The 18,965-nt window shown below is 46.2% G+C and overlaps 1 protein-coding gene across 1 annotated transcript in view; it reads left to right on the top strand.

The window, feature by feature from the left end:
- The first annotated feature begins 7,996 nt into the window (after positions 1 to 7,996).
- RFC4 (replication factor C subunit 4) overlaps positions 7,997 to 18,965 on the top strand; it is an 86,214-nt gene continuing 75,245 nt past the window's right edge. The window contains exons 1-2 of the mRNA XM_069727235.1: positions 7,997 to 8,365; positions 15,268 to 15,346. Of these exons, the coding sequence (XP_069583336.1) occupies positions 8,244 to 8,365; positions 15,268 to 15,346 (201 nt within the window). The 5' untranslated portion in view covers positions 7,997 to 8,243. The remainder of the gene's footprint in view (positions 8,366 to 15,267; positions 15,347 to 18,965) is intronic.

The following is an 18,965-nucleotide window of genomic DNA, read 5'->3' as shown; positions in this document are numbered from 1 at the left end:
TGGTGGCCTACTCTACGTCTAGATGTTAAAGAATTCGTAGCTTCATGTCCCTCATGTGCCAGGAACAAGGTACCTAGACGACTACCACTTGGGAATCTGCTTCCTCTTCCAGTTCCATCTGCTCCGTGACAGCATATTGCCATGGATTTCATCACCGATCTTCCTTGCTCCTCCGCATGTACAGTCATCCTTGTTGTAGTGGACAGATTCTCTAAGATGGCTCACTTTATTCCGCTGGCTGGTTTACCTTCTGCTCCTGAGTTGGCAAACATTTTTATTCAAAACATCTTTAAATTCCATGGACTACCGCAGCACATCGTGTCTGATAGAGGGGTACAATTTACTTCTCGCTTTTGGAGAGCCTTGTGCAAACTTTTGAAGGTGAACCTGGACTTCTCTTCCGCATATCACCCGCAAACCAACGGTCAGGCGGAACGAACCAACCAAACTCTTGCTATTTATCTCCGGCATTTCAACTAATGCTCATCATAATGACTGGGTCAATTTGCTTCCTTGGGCAGAGTTTGCCTACAACAACCACTTCAGCGAGTCCTCTGCAAGGACTCCGTTTTTCATTGTTTTTGGACAGCACCCCTGTGTACCCCTACTAGTCTCTCCTGCCTCTGGTGTTCCAGCAGCTGACTCTATGGCTCTCAAGTTTTCTTCGATCTGGGACGAGGTCAATGAGACACTAAAACAAGCTTCGTCTAAAATGAAGAGACAAGCAGACAAGAGGCGTTTAGATTCTCCTCCTTTCTCTCCTGGTGATATGGTCTGGCTTTCTTCAAAATTCATCAGACTCAAGATTCCTTCCTACAAACTTGGTCCACGTTTCATTGGTCCTTTTGAGATTCTGCGTCGAGTCAACGATGTCGCTTACAAGCTGAGATTGCCTGCTTCGCTTCGTATACCCAATACGTTTCATGTCTCTCTTCTCAAACCAGACATCTTTAACCGTTTTCATCCCTCCTCTGGTGCCCCTTCTCAACCAGTCAGCACTGGCAACGTCTTTGAGGTGAGGGATATCTTGGCTGTTAAGAAAATTCGGGGAAAGGAGTTTTTCTTGGTTGATTGGAAGGGTTTTGGTCCTGAGGAGAGGTCCTGGGAGCCTTTGGAGAACATCGATGCTCCTCGTATTCTTAATACATTTTTTGCTGCTTTACGTAGGGGGGGTGTAAGGAGGGGGGTACTGTTACCTATGCCGCTTCTCGGCATCGTCGCTCCTCCGCTGCTCTGTCCGGGCGCCGCGGCTCTCGTCGCTCCCGACGTTCCACCTTCGGGTCTGCGCGCTCCTGTGCTCCCTCTGCATTTCCGGTGTCCGGGTCCTCGGCTGGTGCGCTCTCTTTGCGCAGGCGCCCTAGCTTTCCTCAAGGACGCAGGCGCAGGTTCTCCGTTACCTCTTCCTGAGGTCATAGGTCAGTCTTCTCTTAACCAATCCTGTTCCTGCCTCTACTATAAGAGGTAGGCTCTCCGGTTCTCTGGTGCCAGATTGTTTTAGCTCTTTTGCTATTGCCTTTGGCTCTCCCAGGTTTTCCCTGCTCCGTGCTCTCCGTTTTCGTCTGTGGATTCGCCTTCCCTCTGTTCTTGCCCTCTTTTGGTTTTGCCCCTTTCCTTTGCTGGTCTTTCCGCCTTTGTTGTTTAATCCTTCTTTATTCTTTTGTTTTGTTCCTCAGCGTCCTCTTTGTTTCAGCTTCCAGTGTTCCGGTTTATCCAGCCTTCTCCTTCCCTTCTTCCTGGAGCCGTCCCTTCTGGTATCTTCACCGTGGGTAAGTGACCTCTGGGCCTGCCCCTAGCGGTCCCTGTATAGGAGTCGTCTTCCACCTTAGGTCGCTCGCCCAGGGGTAGGTCTCCCCACGGTCCAGAGGGTCCACACTAGTTTCCTCTCGGATCGCTACAATGTATGGAAAAAGCAAACAATTATACTCACGTTCCCTCTCCTACCCCTATGCGGGGGTCCTTGTCTGAAGCTGATAGTTTATATCCGTTAAATGGATAAGCCAGACACATAGCGATCACCTGCTGTGCGGTTTATGTCCGGTCCAGACCACACATCTGCTCGGAATCCCCTTCTGCAAGTCTCCTGTGCTCCATGACATCAGGAAGGGAGATGTGGCCATGCAGAGCATGATGTGTGCCACTAACTTGGCAGTGCCGCACATTTAAAAGAGTAGTGCCTGCCCACGGCTACTAAAACAGCAGACCCTCAACAGCTGATTTGGGATCAGTCTTCCTCTGCTTGGCATTATGTTGACGTCGACACAGTTAAGTGTGGCGGTTGCAGGAGTTCTAGGGCCCTGTCCAAGAAGTTTGGGGCCGAATCCCTGAATCTTTGATGCTGGCGACACCTAGTAACAGGTGAGGGCAATCTGAAAATTACACCTGAAACCAGATAAAAAGGGAAGAAGTTTACTCAATCTTTGCATTGTGTGTCTGTGTGTGCCACAACAGTTTCAGCCAACACTTTCGGCCATGACGGTATACTGGGCATGTAATAGTTATTGTAACATCCCTGCCGGCATCACTGCATGGCTTCCCATCTCCCTTATTACTCACCACTCCGGGCCATGCTGTGAGTCCTGTCCTCTGCCGGCTCCATGCTCTGGGCCTCATATCCTTTATTGCTACATACTTCCTGGCTGTATGCTTAGGGAGGCGGCCCTGGCACTTCCTGTTTCTTATACAGACTGTGTGCACCTTTCTAAGGTGTCCCCAGCCAATTGCCAAGAGGCATCAGGTACTTAAAGCATCTCCACCCCTAGGGGGATGCCTGAGCAAAGTACTTTCTCAGTTACTGTCTTGCTGCTGAGTTGCCAGGTCCTGTCTTGCTTTATCTCTCATGTCTGCCACCCTGGGGGCTTCGTACCCTGGTCTGAATCCTTGTTTCTGTGTCTTGTCCCATACCTGACCCTATCTGAACTAAGTCTTATACCTGTGTCCATTTGTATCCCTGTCTGTAGCCTTTCCTATCCCGCTATGTTTCCTTGTGTTCACTCCCGTATTGCCACCTGTGGCTCTGCTCTTTGCTCCGCAACCTGTGGCTCTGCTTTTTGCTCCACAACCTGTGACTCTGCTTTTTGCTCCGCAACCTGTGGTTCTGCTCTTTGCTCCACAACCTGCAGCTCTGCTCTTTGCCCCGCAACCTGTGGCTCTGCTTTTTGCTCCGCAACCTGCAGTTCTGCTCTGTGCTCCGCAACCTGCAGCTCTGCTGCGTATCCTGTGTTTCTGCTTTGCACCGCATCCTGGGGTTCTGCTCTGCACCGCATCCTGGGGTTCTGCTCTGCACCGCATCCTGCAGTTCTGCTCTGCACCACATCCCGCGGTTCTGCTCTGCTCCCGCTCCACGCCCTGTGTGTCCTTGTCCCTCCTGTCTGAACTGGTTCCTACCCACTCCTTTATCCTACTCATTCTTACCTGTGTTCCCGTGTCTCCAGAAGCAGTTCCTGTCCCTCCAGTCTGAACTGTTCCCTGCTCGTTCCTGCTTGTGTTCCTGCCGTACCCGTTACCATCCCGATTCCTTCAGTGTGTTCCGTGCTTGCCTGCCTGCCAAGAGTGCCAGCTGTGCCCGCCTGCCTGCCAAGAGTGCCAGCCGTGCCCGCCAGAGTACCAGTCGTGCCCGTCTGTGCTTGCGTGCACCTGTTATCAGAGTTCAGTCCCTCAGTGGGATTAGGTGCCATAGGCAGACACCGCCCTGGAGTGGTACCTGGCAGCTACCTGCCTCACAAGCCTGACCTCACCATCAGAGGCTCCAGTGAACACCAAGGTAGCTGCTTTGTCACGCTCCTTCCAGGGTAGTCTGGTTTGTGGCACAGTGGGGCCACAAGCCCTTCGCTCACGCCACCCAGTAAGGGTGCGAGCGTAACACATATATTGGTCATATATCGGGTACTGCATGTATTATATATATATATATATATATATATATAGTATGTACCGAGCATGTATTTGATATTCCTACGCAAGGCTAGAGAGACAAAGTATCGCACAATCAGTCCAAGGTGCCGGTTATGTCCCAATGGAGAAACAAGCAGTTGCCCAAGCGGTATCCGGGTGCAAACTCAGAAGTAAATAAGTTTTTCCACAGAAAAATCAAGTAAGAAAAGAGACCACTCACCAACCGTTGTGATCGTCCTTTACTTTATTGTGGCGTTAATGCAAACATATCAAAATGCGGCAGGGAGAAACTGTGGTTCCTTCAGACTACGGCCGTTTCGCGCCGGTTGCGCTTCAACGGGTCTTAACCAAAGACCCGTTGAAGCGCAACCGGCGCGAAACGGCCGTAGTCTGAAGGAACCACAGTTTCTCCCTGCCGCATTTTGATATGTTTGCATTAACGCCACAATAAAGTAAAGGACGATCACAACGGTTGGTGATGTATTTGATATTATTTATTTTTAGAGTACCATTGATTCCATGATGCTGTACATGAGAAGCGGTTACATACATAAGAAAACATATAAAATATGAACAAACTAACAATGACAGACTGGTACAGATGGGATAGGGTCCTGCCCTTGTGGGCTTACAACCGACAGGGTAATGGGGAAGGAGACAGTAGGTTAGGGAGAATGCTGCAGCTTTGGTGGTGGTGAAGTGGCAGTTGGGTCATTGCAGGCTGTAAGCTTTCTTGAAGAGATGGGTTTTTAAGTTCCGTCTGAAGGTTCCGAGGGTGGCAGCAAATCGGATGTGTTGGGGCACAGAATTCCAAAGGATGCGGGACACTCGGGAGAAGTCTTAGAGGCTATTTGGTGAGCAACGTATCAGTGTTGAGGAGAGGAAGAGGTCTTAGGAGGACGGGCGGGTGTGTGTAGGAAGGTATCGGGGGATTATTTAGGAGATAGAGGTGCTTCTCACAAAATTAGAATATCGTCAAAAAGTTAATTTATTTCACTTCTTCAATACAAAAAGTGAAACTCATATATTATATAGAGTCATTACAGAGTGATCTATTTCAAGTGTTTATTTCTGTTAATGTTGATGATCATGGCTTACAGCCAATGAAAACACTAAAGTCATTACATCAGTAAATTAGAATACTTTATAACACCGGCTTTAAAAATGATTTTAAAATCCGAAATGTTGGCCTTCTGAAATGTATGTTCAGTAAATGCACTCAATATTTGGTTTGAGCTCCATTTGCATCAATTACTGCATCAATGCGGCGTGCCATGGAGGCGATCAACCTGTGGCATTGCTGAGGTGTTATGGAAGCTCTGGTTGCTTTGAAAACAGCCTTCATCCCGTCTGCATTGTTGGGTCTAGTGTCTCTCATCTTCCTCTTGGCAATATCCCACAGATTCTCTATGGGGTTAAGGTCAGGAGAGATTGCTGGCCAATCAAGCACAGTGATACTGTTGTTTTTAAACTAGGTATTGGTATTTTGGCAGTGTGGACAGGTGACAAGTCCTGCTGGAGAATGAAATTTCCATCTCCATAAAGCTTGTCTGCAGAGGGAAGCATGAAGTGCTCTAAAATTTCCTGGTAGATGGCTGCGATGACTTTGGTCTTGATAAAACACAGCAGATCTACACCAGCAGATGACATGGCTCCTCAAACCATCACTGATTATGGAAATTGTGGAAATTTCACACTAGACCTCAAGCAGCTTGGATTGTGTCTCTACTCTTCCTCCAGACTCTGGGACCTTGATTTCCAAATGAAATGCAAAATTCACTTTAATCTGAAAATAGCACCTTGGACCACAGAGCAACAGTCCAGTTCTTTTTCTCCTTGGCCAAGTAAGACACTTCTGGCTGTTGTCTATTAGTCATGAGTGGCTTGATGCAAGGAATGCGACAATTGTAGCGCATGTCCTGGATTTCTCTGTGTGTGGTGGCTCTTGAAGCAATGACTCCAGCAGCAGTCCCCTCCTTGTGAATCTCCCCCAAATTTTTAGTCTTTTCTTAACAATCCTTTCAAGGCTGTGGTTATCCCGGTTGCTTGTGCACCTTTCTTTACCACACTTTTTCCTTCTCACTCTACTTTCCATTAATATGCTTGGATACAGCACTCTGTGAACAGCCAGCTTCTTTAGCAATGACCTTTTGTGGCTTATCCTCCTTGTGGAGTGTGTCAATGACTGCCTTCTGGACATCTGTCAAGTTAGGAGTCCTTCCCATGATTGTGGAGCCTACTGAAACAGACTAAGGTCCTTTTAAAACACTTAGGAAGTTTTTGCAGGTTTTTTTTTGTTAATTATTCTAATTTACTGAGATAATGACTTTTGGGTTTTCTTTGGCTGTTAGCCATAATCATCATTAACCGTTCTGTCATGTGCTGCTCCCATCCTGCGCCACCATTCTGTAATTTGCTGCTCCCATCCATATGCCCTATATGCTGCTCCATAAAGGTTGATGGCCCCCATAAGATGCTCTATAGTATATACCCCGTATGCTGCACCATTATGGTTGATGGCCCCCATAAGATGCTCCATAGTATATGTCTCATATGCTGCACCATTATGGTTGATGGCCCCCATAAGATGCTCCATAGTATATGCCTCATATGCTGCTCCATTATGGTTGATGGCCCCCATAAGATGCTGCATAGTATATGCCCCGTATACTGCTCCATAAATTTGATGGCCCCCATAAGATGCTCCATAGTATATGCCTCATATGCTGCTCCATTATGGTTGATGGCCCCCATAAGATGCTACATAGTATATGCCTCATATGCTGCTGCATTATGGTTGATGGCCCCATAAGATGCTCCATAGTACATGCCCCGTATGCTGCACCATTATGGTTGATGGCCCCCATAAGATGCTCCATAGTATATGCCTCATATGCTGCAGCACTATGTTTGATGGCCCCCATAAGATGCTCCATAGTATATGCCCCGTATGCTGCACCATTATGGTTGATGGCTCCCATAAGATGCTCCATAGTATATGCCTCATATGCTGCACCATTATGTTTGATGGCCCCCATAAGATGCTCCATAGTATATGCCTCATATGCTGCTCCATTATGGTTGATGGCCCCCATAAGATGCTCCATAATATATGCCTCATATGCTGCTGCATTATGGTTGATGGCCCCCATAAGATGCTCCATAGTATATGCCCCGTATGCTGCTCCATTATGGTTGATGGCCCCCATAAGATGCTCCATAGTATATGCCCCGTATACTGCTCCATAAATGTTGATGGCCCCCATAAGATGCTATGCCCCGTATGCTACTCCATTATGGTTGATGGCCCCCATAAGATGCTCCATAATATATTCCCCGTATACTGCTCCATAAATGTTGATGGCCACCGTAAGATGCTCCATAGTATTATATGCCCCGTATGCTGCTGCGATATATATAAAAAAAAAAACATACTCACCTATCATCGCTGGGCGCCGAGTGCTGGGGGGCCTGAGCAGGCGGGGACACCGGTGCGCTGTGGGGGTCAGATGCCGGAGTCACCGCTAGCTCAGACCCCCGACACTTGCTATAGTCACCTGTCCCCGTTCCAGCACTGCGTGCCGCTCCGTGTTCCGGGTCCTCTGGCTGTGACAGTTCAGTCAGAGGGCGGCGCGCACTAAGCGCGTCATCGCGCCCTCTGAACGTCACAGGCAGAGGACCCGGAAGACGGAGCGGCACGCAGCTCTGGAACGGGGACAGGTGAATATAGCTTATACTCACCCTCCTGGCACGTCCCTGCTTCTCCGTTGGAGATCGCGGCGTGCGTTCAGTGTTTACGCACACCGCGATCTCCTGGGCTGCGCCGGCTCTTGCTCTTACGCAGTCTATAAACACTTCTGACAGAATGACGCTCCCAGCGTTATATTATAGATATTTCGGGCATGAATTAGCAGTTTATTGCTGTTATGAGCTCTGTAGTTGATATCTATTGTGCATGCATCATCTGTGATAGTCTCGTCTGTATTTCTCAGCAGGGGAGAGGACCCCATTTCCTCTGGAGACGCAGCTCTCTCTAGTGACTCTCCATCTCCCAGCCTGTATTTGGCGGAGTATTTGGGTGTGACCAGTGTATGTCGCGACACATAACACACGGAGGGAGGACAGGAGAAGTCAGCACACGCTGCGCGAGAAGGCGGCGGTCACATGACTCAGTGATGTCACTGGTAGGTCCGGTCACATGGCTGCTCGCTTACTAATGTTGCTGGCGCGGGCAGCCACGTGACCGGGAAGTGATTGGCGCGGTTTTGGCGCGCTGGCTGCCGGAGTTGAAGCCGAGAGCGGCGGTCGTGCAGTGTGCGGCGGTCAGCGCGTCCCTCGCCTCCAGCAGGAGAATGCAGGCGTTTCTGAAAGGCGGGACGTCCATCAGCACGAAGCCACTGAAGGAGAAGACTTCAGCCTCCACATCTGGCGCTGACGGCAAGAAGCAGAAGCCAATTCCTTGGGTGGAGAAATAGTGAGTTTTCCCGGCAGTCTGCCAGTCACAGCCCTCGTCGCCCCCATGTCAGTCATTTCTAGCGTCTGCCGATCATGTAAATGGCTATAAAGCAGCGGCCACTTCCAGGGGTCTTCACTGCTAGGACAGTATCCTATCCATCCCTGATACTCCTCTCCCCGGGTCCAGTGCTGAGTCTCCACCGCTGCTCCCAGTGTCTCCTGTTGTCCCCAGCGCTGCAGACAATCACTGAGCTCAGCGGCTTTCCCCAAGTAGTTAGTACGAACCTCTCTGAGCCACTGAGTTCACTGATTGGCTGCAGCGCTGCTGACCATTACAAACACTGGGATCAGTGGGAAAACTCTGAGCGCCCTTCTCATTTCCAGTGTTCCCTCATACTGCCCCACAGTGGCACCTGGGCTTGTGTGATGGTATGCCACATGACCCCAACAGCCAATCAGCGACCACTATCACCCAGCATCGCAGAGGGAGGGAGCTCCTATCAGCACAACGTGTCCCGCTGGTTAACCCCTTCAATAAACACTAGTAAAAAAAAATAAATGATGCTTTATCATCAAACCTTGGAATAAAATGTGATCAAAAAGACAAATGTAAATAAAAAGGAAATCTCTGAAAACATCATCTTGTCCCGCTAAAAACAAGTCATCATACAGCTCCTCCAGTGGAAAAATAAGCTCTAGCTCTCAGAATAAAGCAAGGCAAAAGTAATTGTTTTTTTTTTTTTTTTTTTTTTACCATAAAATATTTTTTGTGTAAAAGCACCAAAATATAAAAAAAAAAAAGCTATATAAATGGGGCATCGCTGTAATCGTACTGACCCGAAGAATAAAGCTGCCTTAATGGGACTCGGTCACCCCCTCCAGCCGTTATAAACTAAAAGAGCCCACTTGTGCAGCAGTAATGCTGCATTCTAACAAGGTGGCTCTTTTAGTTTTTGGTGCATGTATTCCCAAAATAAAGCATTTTATAACTTCTCCAAAATACCTGTCTTTAGCCAGGGAGGCTGGTCCTCACCCCCTGCTTGAACCGCCACTCTGCTGTCACTCAAATATTTAGGGGCTTCGGGCGCCGCCCCCTCCGTGCTGTTTTCCCATGAAATCCGGCGCCTGCGCTGTGTAGTACTGTCTGTTGGAGGCGCAGTGAGCTCTGGCCATCTGACGTCCCAGCCAGGCTTGCAGACTACGCCTGTGCGGCCACCCACCTTGGGAATCCCAGCCCCGCAGTGTGTTATGCATTATGCACAGTGCGGGGCTGGGATTCATAGGCAGGGCGGCCGCACAGGCGCAGTCTTCAAGCCTGGCTGTGATGTCAGACGGCCAGAGCTCTTTGTGCCTGCCCCACACAGTAGTGCACGGCACAGGCACCGGATTTCAAGCGAAAACAGCGCGGAGGGGGTGGCACCCGGAGCCCCTGAATATTTGAGTGACGGCAGAGTGGCGGTTCAAGCTGGGGGGTGAGGACCTGCCTCCCTGGCGAAAGACAGGTATTTTGGATAAGTTTGAAAACGCTTTATTTTGGGAATACATGAACCAAAAACTAAAAGCCACCTTGTTAGAATGCAGCATTACTGCTGCACAAGGTGGCTCTTTTAGTTTATAACGGCTGGAGGGGGTGACAGTGGCCCTTTAAAGGGAACCTGTCACCCCCCCAACCAGGCGTTTGTAACTAAAAGAGCCACCTTGTGCTGCACTAATGATGCATTCTGTCAAGGTGGCTCTTTTAGTTGGGGTCCCTTCCACCGCTGAAAGAATCCCTCCGCCTCTTTCCTACTGTGCAGCGTCAGAGGCGGAGGGAGAGCCGCAGAGAACTACTGCGCATATCCAAGATTCCCAGCCCCACAGTGTGAATAAATCAGAAGAGACTGTGGGGCGGGATCTCGGGCCACGCGTACACGCAAGCGCGAGAATGAAGACATCATGTGATGTCAGTGGTAGGGCAGTGCTAACTGCATGCCCGAGAAAAAATAATAAAGCGCCGGGGACGTAACTGAACACTGTGTCCTAGGAGGAAAGACATGCCCCCCCTGACAAACTACAGGTTTGAGGGGCAAATTATAAAAATTCTTTCAGCGTTGGAAGGGACCCCAACTAAAAGAGCCACCTTGACAGAATGCAGCATTAGTGCAGCACAAGGTGGCTCTTTTAGTTACAAATGCCTGGGGAGGGGGTGACCGGTTCCCTTTAACAATTTTACCACAACCCGAACGGTATTAAAAAAAACAAACAAAAAAAAAAAACCCACAATTCCTGAATTGCTGTCTTTTGTTAATTCTGACTCTCAAAAATCAGAATAAAAAGCAATCAAAAAATATCATGTGCTTAAAAATGGTACCAATAACAACTTCAACTCCTCTTGCAAAAAACAAGCCCTCATGTGACTATCGGCCAAACTATGGAAAAATTACAGCTATGAAAATATGGTGATGCAAAACTTGTTTTTGCAATAATAAGCGTTTTTTAGTGTGTGATAGAAGCCAAACACTAAAAAAGGCTATAAATCTGGTATAGCTGTAATTGCACAAACCCGAAGAATAGTCATCTAATCACTTATACCACACAAAACGTATCAGCATGCACAAGAGTCAATAAAAACACAGCAAAACTTATTTGTAAGCAGCTTCTTTACTGTCAAGAGAGCAGGTTTTGCCTTCTGAAAAATGCAGCAAAAAACGCGTGTGAGTGTTGCCTTAGAGCAGTGGTCCGCGGTCCCACCCAAAAGCAGTATACCGAGATCCAGGGGTTCCCACCACATTCAGCATTCTCCCATCACGCACTCCTAACAGTCACATCCAGCTTCAAGCACCTCCAGCATCCCATCAATATGTCTTTGACATTTTCCAAATCGGTCAGAAAAAAAACCAAAGCAATGTGTGTGCATGAGAAATGAAATCTCATAGCTTTTGCTGGTACTGTAAAATGCAGCTGAAGATTTGCGTAAAAAATGCAGCAAAAACCCAACTTGTGAACATAGCCTAAATGTGTCCAAAACTAGATGTGACAACTTGCACCAACATGTCGTATTCTGCAAAAAATTCGAGTCATACTACTAATAATGAATCTGCCCTTATGTTCTCCTGCTTGAGTTCCTGTGCTCCAGTTTTACAGCATAGCTGTAGACACTTAACACCATTTTTTTTTTTTTAAATAAATGTAGGTATTTGCCTTTTTTATTGACCTTGCTTCAACTTTGCCACTCCATATTTATCAAAGCTTAATGATAAATTTGATGCAAATTGCTAAGCATGGTAGTACGTGCCTCACTGTTAGGCTGCCGTCACACTAGCAGTATTTGGTCAGTATTTTACATCAGTATTTGGGAGCCAAAACCAGGAGTGGGTGGTAAATGCAGAAGTGGTGCATATGTTTCTATTATACTTTTCCTCTGATTGTTCCACTCCTGGTTTTGGCTTACAAATACAGATATAAAATACTGACCTAATACTGCTAGTGTGACGGCAGCCTTATTAGGCTTCTTTCACACTTCCGTCTGCGTTGCCAAGCAGGAAAGATCGTGAGAGCGCAGTCTGAAACACTGGATGCGACGTACAGAAAAACGTTCCCTTGAACGTTTTTCTGTGACGATGGCCCGCCAAAACCCGACGCATCCAGTGCACGACGGACGCAACATTTGGCCATACGTCGCGATCCGTCGGCAATACAAGTCTATGGGAAAATGCAGGATCCTGCAGATTTTTTTTTGCAGGATCCTGCATTTTCAAAAATCGAAGGATTGCGACGGAAGCAGAAAGACTGAAGTGTAAAAGAGGCCTTAGAGAAAAGATTGAGAATAGTGTGATAACGAAATAATACATTTTGGACAAATTGCAACATTTTTTGACATCCCAATGTTCAAAAGAACAGGTAACCAATATCAAATGGCGCATGGTAGTGTAGACCTTTTGCACAAACTGCTAATTCTTCTGCATGTTAAAAATTATTGCAATACAACGATATCACCTTAAAGGGGTTGTCCACTTCTAGGACAACCCCTTCTTGATCAAAATGTTTGGCCTCCATAAAATAATAAAGCTTATACCCTGCCATGCCGGTTCTTTTCCTGCGGTGTCGGCACTCTGTCTCCCCAGGGCTCCCGTGCAGGTATTGTGCCACATGATGGCGCGCCCAATCATTGATAAAACTGCAGGACACTTGGTGGTCCCATGCAACCTGTCCATTAGTGTCCTAAATTAAATTCAATTGAATTAGGAATTATCCTGTTGACTTTAATTTTTGTTATTATTATAAATTAGTTGTGGCTTTGAGAAGTAATACAGTCAGCTTGTGCTCGCCTCCCCGGGTCTTTTCTGCTACTGCTCTGGTGATTTTTGTAAAGGCTGCAGAGGTGACATGTGTACAGTGCTGCAGTCAATCGGTGTGAGCCCAGCAGCTCTGCCAATGTAGACCACACGAGTCAGTGAGCTCAGTGATTGGCTGCAGCGCTTTAATAACCATATGCACCATATTACTGCTTTTATTGTTGGGAGAATGAGGAGCTCGCCTAGGGTTTATAGGTAGTTCATTACAAGTGGGGGCGCAATTGCCTCCTGGGGTTGCTGAAAACTGCAGAGGACTATATAGCAGGTATTTTTTTGTAGTTAACAACCCGGCACACACAAGATGTTTTATACTGATATTTCACCTGGGATGGTAAGTACACTTTAATAAAGAGCCTTCAATATAGTTGGATAAAGTTACTGCAACATTAATAACTAGATTGGATTTGGTAGGAATATTCATTAAAGCGGATCAGAATAAAGATGCCTGGAATATCTAAAACTGATTGCTTTGTAAACCTACTTTATCAGCTTTACTCTTGGTGCCTTCTGCGTTTGTGACATGACTAAATTTAGAGAGTATTTTCCAAATTGGTGTAACTAGACTGTAATCACTTCTGAGGAGAGATATAACTGGATGTAGCCAGAGACGAGGACACACAAGTTGAAAGCGACTGAAGCGCATCAAGCAAAGGCAGGCTCCCAGTGCTGATTTACTGGTCAGTGTCACACAGCTTTGGTGGAAATGTGTTAGGGCTTGTGCACACGTTGCAGATTTGTTATCAGAACCTGAAGCAAACCTGATGCCAGAAAAGTGAATGAGAATCCTGAAGTGCTTATTTTTTTTGACTTGCAAATTTGGTGCAGAAAATAATCTGCGCCATTTCAATTTTGTGTGTTTTTTTTGCCCTGCGTTTTTCACTATTGACTTCACTCAAATCAGTCAAAAGCGCAGGGCAAAAATACACGTTTTTTGGGAGCTGCGGTTTTCCTGCTGAGAGATTAGAAATTGTGCTGAATTTTCTAAACATGGGCACATAGCCTTACACCGTTACATTGTTTTCCAGTTCTGTAAATTGTTGCCTGATCCTGAAGATAAGCCATCGTTATCATTAGATTGGTGGAGTCCTGACTTTATACACCACACAGCGGAGCCAGTCTAGTGTCACTATGACTTGGGCTGCATTCACACATCCGTTATTCTTTGTGTGCGGACTCGTCCTGACGGCATACAAACCTATAGTTTCTTCAGTCTTTTCACATAAATAGATGAGAAATGGAAACACCCGTTTTACTACTATTATTGGATCCATTGTGAAGTTTTAAAAACTTCTGAGGAAAAACATAAAGAAATGTTCTGTTTTTCACGGATATAAAAAAACCTTGTGTGACTTTGGCCTTAAATATATTCTGGTTCCAGAAAGTGTTACTCCTTGTAGAATGAAAATTCCTAAGATTGTTTGATATTTTTTCTATATCAATCTTTCACTGTTTTCGTAATGTTTGTATATGCCCTTTCTGATGTAGGATGCAAGCCTGTGGAGGTGGTAAGCCAAACCTCCAACCCCTCAATTTCCCTGACTCCGACTCCCCCAGCACTGGTCACTACTGAGCCTGTACATAAAGTGCAGCACAGATTCATCTCCGCAGAACAGACATTTATAGGACATTTCATAACTTTCCCAAATTCTTATAAAAATATTTACAGCACATTCTGCATTGTACTGCTGTACCCAACTTATTATATATTTTGGGAGTCCATCCATTTTATACCGACTCCAACAGAATGGACACCGACACCACAGTTCCCGGTAGGATGTAGCAGTGCAATCTATATTGGGTACTAGAGCTGAGCCCATTCCATACACAGTGTGTGCCGGCTGTGCTGTGCAGGAGGCATCCATTGATAACTGCAGCACTGTGCGCACTTCACATGTCTGCAGACTTTCATGATAAACCTTGAAACCCCTTTAACAAATTGCACTACTGTTATCAATAAAAGTTTTCATCTTGAATCTTTTGTTCTTTCAGAGACTGTTGGACTGTTGGATTTATTCATTCCTTTTACTTCAGTTGTCGTCTTTTTTTTTTTGTGTAATGTTATCCAGACCGCTTAATTTGGAGATGACCATTTCATTAACACTATGTAAATCTGTTTGTGTACTAAGGATACACTTTATACTACTTGAGGTGGTTGATGTTTTTTTTTTTTTTTTTTTTCATTATTGGCATCCACCTCGGTATCATGAGATTTGTTTTCACAAAGTATTTGCTGTACTGATTAAAAGTCCTACGTCTTTTTGGATTTGCTGGTAATCTGGTTTGCTTTCTTTGTTTTGTTTTTTTTTTTGTTTCACATTATCTATTTGGTGTAATGTTTGTAGTTGTCCATATGAGGGCACTCTAACGTAACATTTTATTACCTTTACAGTATCCTTTATTGTACGGTAATTGTCTTTTTCTTTTTCTTTGATTTTATAAACCTTTTAATACTCTACTCGACTAATGCAATTGACTACAAAACCTACATTAGTTTTGTGACAGTAAGATGCATGGCTTGAATTCCTGATTGTGATTGCATATCGTGCTTTTTGTTTCATCTTGTATTCATCATATGGTTTCTGTGCAGCCGTCCCAAATGTGTGGATGAAGTTGCTTTCCAAGAAGAGGTGGTGGCTGTGCTGAAGAAGTCACTGGAAGGAGCTGATGTAAGTAAGTCATATCATAGAGAGCTTGTTTTGGATTACCAAAACAATATATTCACAAGTATCTTTAATGCATACTAAAACACAAGGACAGGCATAGACAGCGACATGATTTTCCTGCAAAATCCACAGGTTGTGTACAGAGATATGGATTTTTAGTTCTATCAGCCACTGTAGTCAGTGAGACCCAAACACACAAATATTCAGGGTTTTTTTTTCTGTTTTTTCCCCTTTCTCCATTTGAAATGTATGTCATCTCCAAATTGTTTTTCTTTAAGGAGGTAGTCTTTTGCAAAAGCTTTCACGCCCTTGGCATTTTCTGTCTCTTGCTACCTCACAACCTGCAATTTCACGGTTTCGTTATTATTTTTTTTTTTTTTTTTTTTTGAGGGTTTGCATCAGTTCATGTAAATAACATGCCTACAACTGTGAACATTTGATTTTTTTTTTTTTTATTATTGCAAAGCAAACAACAAATAGGACAAAATACCTGAAAACGTATTTGTGCATTTCGCCCCACCCCGCCACTAAAGTCAGTACTTTGTAGACCCTCCTGTTGTGGCAATTTACAGTTGCAAGTCGCTTTTGATACGTCTCTGAGCTTTCCACATCTTGTCACTAAAGGTACCGTCACATTTAGACGGTATAGACAACGATGCCGATCGCTGCAGCGTCGCTGTTTGGTCGCTGGAGAGCTGTAACACAGACAGCTCTCCAGCGACCAACGATGCCGAAGTCCCCGGGTAACCAGGGTAAACATCGGGTTACTAAGCGCAGGGCCGCGCTTAGTAACCCGATGTTTACCCTGGTTACCATTGTAAATGTAAAAAAAAAAAAAACACTACATACTTACATTCCGGTGTCTGTCGCGTCCCTCGCCGTCATCTTCCCGCACTGACTGTGAGCGCTGGCCGGAAAGCAGAGCGGTGACGTCACCGCTGTGCTCTGTTTTACGGCCGGCGCTCACAGTCAGTGCGGGAGGCTGAAGGCGAGGGACGTGACAGACACCGGAATGTAAGTATGTAGTGTTTTTTTATTTTTTTTTATTTTAAACATTTACAATGGTAACCAGGGTAAAGATCGGGTTACTAAGCGCGGCCCTGCGCTTAGTAACCCGATATTTACCCTGGTTACCAGTGAACACATTGCTGGATCGGCGTCACACACGCCAATTCAGCGAGTGATCCAGCGACGAAATAAAGTTCGGGACTTTCAGCTCCGACCAGCGATGTCACAGCAGGATCCTGATCGCTGCTGCGTGTCAAACACAACGATATCGCTATGCAACGTCACGGATCGCTATCGTTATCGTTCAAAAGTTGCTGAGTGTGACGGTACCTTTAGATTTTGGGTTATTCTTCAATGCAAAACTGCTCCAGCTCCTCCTTTCCTCTGGTGAACAGCAATCAAGTCTGGCCATAGATTCTGAATTGGATTAAGGTCTGGGCTTTGACTAGGCCACTCCAAAATATTTACACGTTTCCTCTTAAATCACTCTCCAATCACTGACAAATTAAGACAGATTTTGATCAAGGATATCCCTCCATTTCGCCCCATCCACTTGCCCCTCAACTTGGGCCATGTTCTCTGTTCCTGCTGCCGAAAAACATCCCTGCACCCTGATGTCCCCACCATGTTTCACTGTCGGGATGGTATTATTGGGGTTATGAACTGTGTTGGTTTGATGCCAGATATAGCGTTTACCTTGGTGGCCTAAAATTAAATTGTGGTCTCCTCTGACCAGCACCTTTCTCCATACATTTTGGGAGTCTCCCACATGTCTTTTAGCAAACGCAAAGCAAGCCATACACACACAAACTGTAAGTAAAGACTTTTTTCTGCTCACTCTCCTATAAAAAGCCACCTCTATGGAGCGTACGGCTTATTGTGGTTGTTTTGGTGGGCGGCCCTCTCTTGGCAGGTTTGTTGTGGTACCATGTTTTTTCCATTTGATGGTGCTCCGGGGGATCATCAGAGATGGGGATATTTGTATTACCCCACCCTGACTTGTACGTTTCAGCAACTTTGTTCCTGACTTGTTTGGAGATCTCCTTGGTCTTCATGGTGTTGTTTGGTTAGTGGTGCCTCTTGCTTATCCCCCTTAGGATTGTAGATATGCCTTTTTAATGGTTGGTAGTTAAGGGTACTTATTCCTCAGCGCTGCTTTTTAACGGTGCTGAAAAATGAGGCTATAGCCCCCGCCGTCGGAAAATCTCTGGGGTCTTGGCTACCGGGGGTTACTGAGATCCTAGAGAACATGATCAGGGTTGATCCCCGTCCTGTGATTGCCATTATATACCGAATAATGGCAGTCACAAAAAAGGCCTGATTTATCACTCCTCTGACTATGATCTAACATCAGAGAAGAGAGAAATACCTTCGCCGTCCTCCGTCATCTTTTTTTAATTTTTTATTTCTAAATGTAGAGTGCACGCTCAGTGCGTCCACAGAGATCTGCATTCATGACAACAGTAGGGAACTTTTCCTATAGGTTCCTTTTGATGGCTGGGGTAGATCATAGGTCTAGGGTTGTGATGGGGTTAGGGTTAGAATTGGGGTTGTTTTCAAAAGTAAAACAAATGACAATATAGCGGCTATTGCTGAGCGCAAGTGCTCCCTACTTGAGTTTGCATCAGGTGCTCGGGTATGCACATGGTATGGCGGTTCCCCCGGATTTTTTTATTTTTTTTTGGTGTGTCTAACAACCGTGAAACATGCAGGGCAGGGACTTAAGACAAAATTTGATAACATTAAATTATCTGTGGGTTAAAAATGGTCACTATACCCCTTTAGGCGTCTGGTATTCAAAATGGCATAACTTGTAGGGAGTTTAAACTGTTCAGGTACATCAGGGGCTCTCCAAACGCGACATGGAGTCCGCTCGCGATTCCAGCCAATTTTGTGTTCAAAAAGTCAAACGTTGCTCCTTCCCTTCTGAGCCCAAACAGTAGATTTCCCCCACAAATGGGGTATCGCCGTGCTCAGGAGAAGTAGAACACCACATTTTGGGGTCCATTTTCTCCTGTTAATCTTGTGAAAATAAAAAAAAGTTTGGGTTTAGAGTACCGTATTTTTCAGACTAGAAGACGCACTTTTCCCCCCCAAAAAAAATTGTGAGGAAAATGGGGGGTGTGTCTTATAGTTCGAATGCAAGCTTACCGTTGGTTACGGCAGAGGTGCGGTGATGCGGTGGGCGGTATGGCGTGCCACCTGAGCAGGGACCCTTTCTCAGGCGAGGTGACGCTGCAGCCCGGTATCCAAGGCGAGAGGCAGAACCGGGTGAATTCACGGGTTTCTTGGCAGTGGCCATCTTACTGAGGCCGCGGCGGCCATTTTCCTGAAGCAGAGTTTGCAGACTGAGATCTTGGCTTCAGGAAAATGGCCGCCGCGATCTCTATCTGTGCACGCGCTGCTTCCTGGAGCCCTGGGAAGCAGAGTACTCAATCTGCGCACGCGCGGCCTCAGGAAGATGGCCACCGCCACCGAGAAACCAGTGATTAACCCAGCTCTGCTGATCGCCTTGGATACCGGGCCGCGGCGTCACTTCACCTGAGGAAGGGACCCTGCTCTGGTGCACGCCGTACCGCCCACCGCTCCTCAGCATCACTGCACCTTTGCCTCC

This window comes from Ranitomeya imitator, chromosome 5 (genome assembly GCF_032444005.1).
Source record: "Ranitomeya imitator isolate aRanImi1 chromosome 5, aRanImi1.pri, whole genome shotgun sequence".
In the NCBI taxonomy this organism is placed as follows: Eukaryota; Metazoa; Chordata; class Amphibia; order Anura; family Dendrobatidae; genus Ranitomeya; species Ranitomeya imitator.
This window is presented reverse-complemented; position numbering and strand designations above follow the sequence as displayed.